The sequence below is a fragment of the Acipenser ruthenus genome, chromosome 55, assembly GCF_902713425.1.
Source record: "Acipenser ruthenus chromosome 55, fAciRut3.2 maternal haplotype, whole genome shotgun sequence".
Lineage (NCBI taxonomy): Eukaryota > Metazoa > Chordata > Actinopteri > Acipenseriformes > Acipenseridae > Acipenser > Acipenser ruthenus.
In genome coordinates this window covers 6,282,863-6,291,559 of record NC_081243.1, presented here as the reverse complement: position 1 = coordinate 6,291,559, position 8,697 = coordinate 6,282,863, and the positions used below count along the sequence as shown (strand labels likewise).

Sequence of the window (8,697 nt, the reverse complement as noted above, 5' to 3'; positions counted from 1 at the left end):
GAGCAAGGTACTTTACCTAGATTGCTCCAGTAAAAACCCAACTGTATAAATGGGTAATTGTATGTAAAAATAATGTGATATCTGTATAATGTGAAATAATGTATAATGTGATATCTTGTAACAATTGTAAGTCGCCCTGGATAAGGGCATCTGCTAAGAAATAAATAATAATAATAATATTTATTGGGCAACTGTTTTAGAGTGTATTTTGAGGGATTTTTCTTTCTTTACTTTGGGTTTTATCACCAAGTGTGTTGGCTGGTGGTAGGGTTTTATATTGTGCATTTCACTGAATAAAAAGATTTGTGCCACTAATAAATATTTGAAACGTGATGCTGTGTGTCGCGTGTGGCATGCTGTACCTCCTGCTCCAGTTACTTTGGGATCCGACTGGCAGTTGAGTAACTACTGACCAGATAATAATATTACAGGAACAGAACCCTTTCATATGTTTGATTGTATATGAATCGCTTGTATGAGCAGACTGCAGTTTTAAAAGCAAGGACACCTACAGTATTTATTACTGTATTTTTAAAATGAAATTGTTGATTGACATTGAAACTGAACAACATTTAAAATAGCATTTAATACAGGCATCAAAACATTTAATATAGATTTTTTTTTTTTTTTTTTTTTTTTGCTTTACTAGTCTCATTGTCAATCAACGAATTGATATTAAAAACACAGGAGCCTATGTTTGTTAATATACTACCCAAGAGAGAGAGGGGAGTATTAAACACATCCTGAGCAGAAATCACCTCATTAAGAAGCAATGGTATGTAGCTCATTAAAGTGCTAAGAGCTCTCTGGTGCCCCCTGCTGGACAGCATTGGTTTTACACTTCACGCTGCCCGCATGATAACTGCAGTACACTGTGCTGTGTCTCGAGGTGCCACAGATTCACCGTGGCATCGGGGAAGATTCCACAGAACCCACTGCAAGAGGCTGAGCAATGCAGGAGAAAAAAAGAGAGAGACACATAATAATCTATTTAAAACTAGAAGGACCGGAGATATACTCATACCTGAAGCCCCGCAGCAGTCTTTCGGACGGCTGTATTCAAAACACTGTAAACAGTATAACAAAAAGAGAAACAGTCGGATGTAATTAGTATTTTTATTGAGTAAGTCACAAACATCTGAACAACCGAAGCATATTATATATCAAAACAAGAAAATGTAAATAAACAAACATCTGAACAGACATCGGTTTACAACATACCTATTTATAAAACTCAAACGATAGCAATACATTTTTAACTTTTCAACAGCAATCGGTTTATTATCAGATGAGCAAAAGTAACCGAACAACATAGATACATAAACTTAGAAAAAAAACACATTTTTACAGAAGCACACAGCACAGTAAGTTATATAAAAAAAAAAAGTATTTTTCTTTTTTTCGACAAAAGGGTATTTCCTTTACCTTGAGTCTAAGGCTGTTCACAATCAACACAGATAATGTGCTTCTCCACGCCGTCTTTCTGCACAGGGCACAGTTGTCCGAAGTTTTATTTTTATTGCACTTGACAACCTGGCATTGGCGTCTCTTGCGGCTCTCAGCGGGGTTGCCAGCTTCAGCTGTGGGTACACGCTTGGCAGTCTCCCTCTGTTCCAAATGCTTCTTGCAAAGTTCCTGTGCTAACTGTAAAATATATTCTCTCCTTGGTAAATTCTTCTCCGTGCATTCTTTGTAAAGTACCCAGGAGTTGATGGCTGATAGGTTCAATACATTGTAAAACACCTGAACAGACCACCGTCGGGAGCCAGCTTTCACAGAATACTTCCATATCATCTGATCCAAAACATCAACTCCATGTTTTGTTGCGTTGTAAAACTCCACGGTCTCTGGTATTTATTTTCACTAGCCCTGATGCCAATTGACTGACCAAAGCAGCACAGCTGGCAAGCAGGCGCCAGCCTTCAAAAGGCTGATTGAAAACAACAGACTGTCAGTCATTCACTCAGGCAGAGTAGAGACTAATCTGATTACAGCTAAACACATTACGGACTGGTAAATAAAAATAAAGTAGAATGCCGTTCTGTATAATCACAATACAACTGTTTTCAAAACCGCCAAAATGACCGCCGCGGGGCTTCTAGTGTTAATATATTACTAAGGTGACGTAACAAAATCAGAATGCTCAACAAGATGATGAATGGTTGAAACGAGATGTAGTCGTTCATATTGTTGGTCCATGGGTTTTTGATCTGAACAAATTGTGATGAGGGGTGACCCTATTTATCAAGCAAGTTCATTCTTTTGTTTTCAGTAAATATTTTTGTAGTCAAATGTACTCCTGTTGTTTAGGTGTTTGCAATTCTGAGAATGTTCTCGAGTCCTGTAAGAGCCTGCAATTGACTTAACTTCTTCAGACTAAGTGCAGGGATAGGATTACACACCTGTGTGAATTTTATAGTGTCTTTTAAGGTGTCCTATCTGGCTGAATCTCTTCCCACAAATAGCACAGTGATAAGGTTTCTCTCCTGTGTGAATGCGCTTGTGTTTATTAAGGGATCCTACGTCAATGAATCTCTTCCCACAAACAGTGCAGTGATAAGGTTTCTCTCCTGTGTGAATGCGCTGGTGCCTTTTAAGGTGTCCTAAGGCACTGAATCTCTTCTCACAAACAGTGCAGTGAAAAGGTTTCTCTCCTGTGTGAATGCGCTGGTGGATTTTAAGGTTTCCTGAGTTAATGAATCTCTTCCCACACTCAGTGCAGTGATAAGGTTTCTCTCTTATGTGAATGTGCTGGTGTGAATGAAGATTTCCTAACTGTGTGAAACTCTTCTCACTGGACTGTATGTGGTAAGGTTTCTCTCCTGTGTGAATGCACTGGTGTCTTTGAAGCAGTGATATATGATTGAAACTCTTCCCACAATCAGCCCAGGAAAACGTAGTCCCTCCTGTGGGATTTCCCTTGTGAGTTTCAATAGTGTCTAATTGACAGGAACTCTTCCCACCTTTAATAGAATGAGGCAAGGTCTTCAAGTTGCCCTGGGTTTCAGAATTGTTAAAACATGCAGGATGTGCCATCTCTGTACTCTCCACAGTAAGTGTGTGTCTGTCTTGTAAAGAAGGGATTGTAACAGAGTGAGTTCTCAATGTCTTCACATATTCTTCTTGGGGTGTTGTTTCTCTGTGTTTCTTGCACTGTGGTTTGCCTCTAGAAGAGTTTTTGCACTGGGGTGATGGAGTGGAGTCGTGTTCTCCTTCATCTACTTTAGAAGCTAAAGAAAGAAAGAGAAGAGAGACAAAGGTTATTGTACAGCATTCTTCCACATGCACTGTTCTCCAGGGCTTCATGTCATAAACATGACAACTAGAGTGAACTCTGATCACCTGTCTCCAATTAATAATAATAATAATAATAATAATAATAATATTTGTTTATTTACCAGACGCCTTTATCCAAGGCGACTTACAGAGACTAGGGTGTGTGAACTATGCATCAGCTGCAGAGTCACTTACAATTACGTCTCACCTGAAAGGCGGAGCACAAGGAGGTTAAGTGACTTGCTCAGGGTCACACAATGAGTCAGTGGCTGAGGTGGTATATGAACCGGGGACCTCCTGGTTTCAAGCCCTTTTCTTTAACCACTGGACCACACAGCCTCCCAATACGCGCCGGGTCTGCTGGCAAATACTGTAAATAAACGCTAAGCAACCCCACTGGATGTGACATCACCCAGTGATGGGACATGTGATCCCTGCAGCTCTGTAGAGCTGTGGGAGCAGCACAACTGCAAACAGCCTACCAGGAAAGGGGAATGGCACAGATCTAACACAGGGGTGTCCACAGCTGGCCCTTCCACCCCTGATCTTTGTTCCAACTCTGTTCTAAGTTGTTTAAGTGAACCAATTAAAGCTCCATCCAGGCACAGGAGCAGCACTTTAAAGAAGTGAACCTGTTCAATGAGGAGTGGAATGGCCTGCAGGAGCGTGATTGGACAGCGCTGATCTCACAGCATTCTAAAAAGAGGCGTGGCAGTGGCTGCACATCTAGCAGGTGCCTCAGGAACAAGCACAGTGATGTCCTTGTTGACATAGTGGTTGGGCAGCTCCCCCTGGTTAAAATATGAATCTCAAGCACACTGCTGGTGTTCAGTACCAGGTTCTGCAGGATCAAAAGGCAGCTCAATGCTGCATGTTTTGTACGATTACCTCTAAATCCCAGTTCACATTCAGATGGAGAATCATCACACAGGTTGGATCCCAGCTTGTTGTTCTCCTCAAATGTACAGACATGAGGAAGTTCCTCTGCGACGGGGACACATTCCTGCTCTATGAATTCCTCTTTAATAGGAACACATTCCTGTTGAGGGACCTCTTCATCTTTAACACATGCCAGCTCTGTAACCTGCATTTTTGGTCCCTCCTGTTCTTCAGATTCAGGGATAGCGTGGCTCTCGTCGGGATCTGTGGGGAAACAAAATTGTATCAAATTAGATCTATTACTTACTAGCTAGGTTTGTTAGTTGCTTTGATCAGGGATTGTATTAAAATAACCCCCTCCAAACTGTTGTATTCAATAATGTGCAGCATGCATTTAAAGTTACTGTTCCTCAGTTATTACGTATAGGGGTGAGCCGGTATAATAGTTTGGTGGTTTAGGTACATGATGGAATTGATACCATTCCTGTTATTCTACATTGCAATTATCGGTTAACGCTGTGTTTGTGTTCCTATGAACAAAGTGCAGGAAAAGGCATTTTCATATGAACATCTTTTTATTCTACGTCCTGTACAAAACAAGACTCAGTGCTGCTGGTCTTTCTCACCTCCTGTAGCCTCACACTGGAGCATTGCATCCACTTCTACCTCCCTGTCAATCACCATCATGACCGCCGTTCTGCCTTTGCATTATTCTAATGCAAACATCCATTTCTCTACTGCAAACATGCTTAGAAACCAAGCCAGGAGGCTTGCAGTCTTAGCAAAGTGTCTGAGGAATGTCTTTTTGTTACCCGATAGTGGATTGTGAGAATGGTTTTCAAGGAAACAATCAATGCAGAATACAAGTTTCAATGTCTCAAATTCAATGATAGTATAACATATACTGTACAACTTTCAGGTGTTCAATTCGTTTTGAGGTATGTAGCACTTACAAGGTAGTAGGAGGCACCAATGTCATCGAGGCGCATTGCGGTGAGGGGGGAGAGTGTGGGGGGAGGGGGGTGTCCACCCTTCCACTGGGAACATTTCGAAAAGAGATGGTGCATGGTTCATGTTCTAGATTAGTAGTGGTCTGCTTGTACTGTCTGACAAGGGTGCACAACAATTCATCCATATTACTAGATGTACATATTTTAAGAGTCATAATATAAGAAAAAGGTGTGTGTCACTTTCAGATGTTGACTGTATAACCACATAGAAACTGTTGATCATTCACTTCAACAAGCTAGAGTTGTGGATTGGTGCAGGCAGGGTGCTGCTGCTGCTGCCCACTTTATCCAACCAGTTAGGTGTGGAAAGAAATGTGTGTGTGGAACAACAAGGAAACAGGACTAAAGCAAAAGAATGGCCAGCGAATGAGCCGCGACTGTACCAGAGACAAACTCAACAGCACCGGATCAAAAAGAAAAAGAACCAGGAGCACTCTTTGGTTTAAACTATTTATAATATATCAAATCTTCATAGTATGAAAAAGGTGCTCTTTGGGGTCCAGGGTTTCTTCAAAAGTTTAGTAAGAAATATAGGAGAAAAAATACCTGCAAATCCATTGTTTTCATGTAGATTCAAATGAATCCATCAGACAAATGACCAAAAACCAAGGTACTCTTACAAACGTACAGGTAAAAAACCTTTACTAATGGGGCAGATCCAAAAACGGAATAATAAATAGAAGAGGAAACCAGCATGTTCTAAAACAAACAAAGAGACTAGCAATGCAAACCAGCCTTCATCAGGATGTAGTCTCAATTGGCAACACAGCAATACATCAGCAATCGCATGCAATCAATTATTGACATGAATTACTTAGTCAAAGAATTCGTGGGAAAGCAAACAAACGAATAAATATCGAAAAAAGACTACACCAAAAACTCAAAGAGCCAATAAGAAAATAACATTCAGTTCACAGGTTGGGTCTGTAATCCAGCTCTCCATTTAATCCTGGAGATTCTGTAGCTTTTAATTGAAATATCCAAAATGCGTCCCATTGTAAAAGAGATTGGAGTCTGTCGCCTCCCTTTACTGATGTACTAATCATGTCTATCCCTAACACTTTAAGGATCAGTTCTAATCGCGTATCTGTGTTCTGCTACCGTTTCTTTTAGTTTTCCCTACAGAAAAAAACAGCCACATGTGCATTCCAAACGATAAACATCATAAGTAGCGTTACAATTAATGAAGTCAATGATCTCACTTGTGTATTTTGCACTACATGTTTACGATGATTGAAACCCCACATCTGAATGTCGCTTTTAATTAATTGTCTAGGAAGCCAGGAACTCTGTTTCTCATCCCGATAGGTAACTATGAATCTCTTCTGCTTTATTACACGCCTTATCAATTATTCCAGGTCTATATCCCCTCTGATGAAATCTATTTTTCAAAACCTGATGATTGGACATCAAATTAACGTTATTGACAGCAAATGCGTCTTAATCGTTGGAATTGACCAAAAGGAATACAGTGTTTAACCAATTTGAATGAAAACTCTCGGCTATTGAGTATTTCTGTCAGTAATTTTGCTATACACAAGTCTGCAAAAATCCTTCACTATCTGACCATTGATCTAAAAATAGATTTGCAGTCAAACAATTTAATCAAACACGAAAACCCGAAAAGCCAGTGTGTTGATATTAGATCACAAATCATTACTCTAACCCCCTGCAATATAATCTGCGACTGTCTCAGTGGGACTTGATACAGACATCACTTTACCAGAAGGACACCTCTGAAGACTCTCAAATTAGACTGGTACCTATTTAAATATATTAAATAATACAGTGCCTCGATTAGACTCCTTATAACCAATATTAGGACAGAGCTGTGTTATTAACCGCGCTTACAATAATCAAACACTTTAAAACGTGTCTGAAGAGAAATGTTAACCAAGACCGTTCCAGTAGAAGGCGGTTTGAGGCGTTGGATTGACCGAGCAATACCACACAATAAAATAAAATCAATCTTACCTTGAAATATTAAAGGCTGTTTAATGTCTGCATCTGCAGCGTTTATACATCCTCGCACGGCTTTCAGCTCGCTCTCTGATATTTCCAATCTCAGCTTCAGACTTTCATTCTCTTTCTCCTTTCCAGCCATTTCCAATTGTAATTCAGTGTATTTACTGACAAAAACTTTAGTAACTGCACACAAGACGGTGTGTACAGCCGCGTTCACTGCGTGCTCGACGGTGGAGGCGAGCTCGTCTTGAAACAACGACACGGAGACACTGACGTCCATCTTCACTGGTTTCAGTTTCAGACTGGTCTAGCGGAATCCTCTTTTCATTCACAAACACCGCCTGCGGTTTGTATTTAGTAATATATATATTTTTTTTTTACTGTAGTCTTCCCATTCAAATATATTCGTCACTTCTTCTGGTGTGATAAAGAAAGAACACAAACAACATGCTTTGCAAGGAGTAACTTTACTTTCGTGTTTCAGAATCGCGCAGAGCTCTGCTGGAGCTTCAACGCGTTTGTTTCTCTGTAAATAATCTAACTAGAAAAACTCGATTTGTCTGTAGCTGCGACCAACACGCTCCACTGTGTGTGTTTATGAAATTCAACAGAGAAAGGGGATCATTTCCTTTTCCCGGTGTTACGCAGAATTCAGCGCCCCGTGGAAATCAGTTTCCTCTGCTTATTGCACTGCATGCAATCAGGAGGCCTGGCGATTCGTCTTCAAGGTTTGTTTTGGCCGAATCCCTAAGTGAACACCTTTTCTAAGGTTAAGGGTGAGGGTTAGTCTATATTCGCCCGATTACGCGACATTTGTTTTCTAGACGAAACGCGGTAAATTACTGGCCGGGGAAACTGATTTCCATGGGGAACAGAATTCTTTGTAACACCGGAACTCCTTGCAAGTAACAAGAAAACAAAAAAATCACAAATTATTAGAAAACATATCAAATCAACCTAAATATTTTAAACAGCAGGAGACAGTGTGCTGTAAAATCATCACTGACTGCAGTCACCTCTCTCCACGTAAACTTACAAAACTTTCTATTTCCCGTGTTGACAATGAAAGCGTCACTAGCAAAAGGCGTGCCTGGTTGTTTTGGTTTGGGCTTGTTTTGAAGAGCAAGGTCGCTATTTTTCTGTCAGAATTCGGGGTTTGAAAGCTGCAGAGGATTTTACATCATCATAGCAGTCGGCAGTGCAGTTAGTTAACATGCCTACCAATATGCTTTTGACAGCACTACACTATGAGTCAAATGCAACGAAATGAAAGGAGATTATTAACTGGGCTCTACGTTGTAGGGTTAGGTCTGCACGACATCAGCTGCCAGGATCGACCCAAGGAGGCCCTCCTTTCACCCGCTTTATACCTACTCGTCCCCAGATCGCTAAATGAACTGATTTACAAAAAGGCTAAAACATTCCATTTCCACACCGAACAAGCTGAACGCATTTGAGTCTGTCCATCTCACGGAATTCCGCCTTAACTAACGGATGGCAAAAATTTAAATTTACAAAAAATAACATGCTTTTGGGATATTACTTTGTTAAGTGTGTTCATAGAATG

General features: G+C 40.5%; 1 protein-coding gene across 1 annotated transcript; it reads right to left on the bottom strand.

Annotated features, from left to right (window-relative positions):
* Positions 1-1,102: 1,102 nt before the first annotated feature.
* LOC117967556 (zinc finger protein 135-like) lies at positions 1,103-7,724 on the bottom strand. Its single transcript, XM_059017205.1, has 3 exons — positions 7,140-7,724; positions 4,165-4,419; positions 1,103-3,230 (listed from the first exon to the last, which is right to left on the bottom strand). Exons 1-3 carry the CDS (start codon positions 7,408-7,410, stop codon positions 2,395-2,397), a joined length of 1,362 nt encoding a protein of 453 aa, XP_058873188.1. The 5' UTR covers positions 7,411-7,724; the 3' UTR covers positions 1,103-2,394.
* Positions 7,725-8,697: the final 973 nt, after the last annotated feature.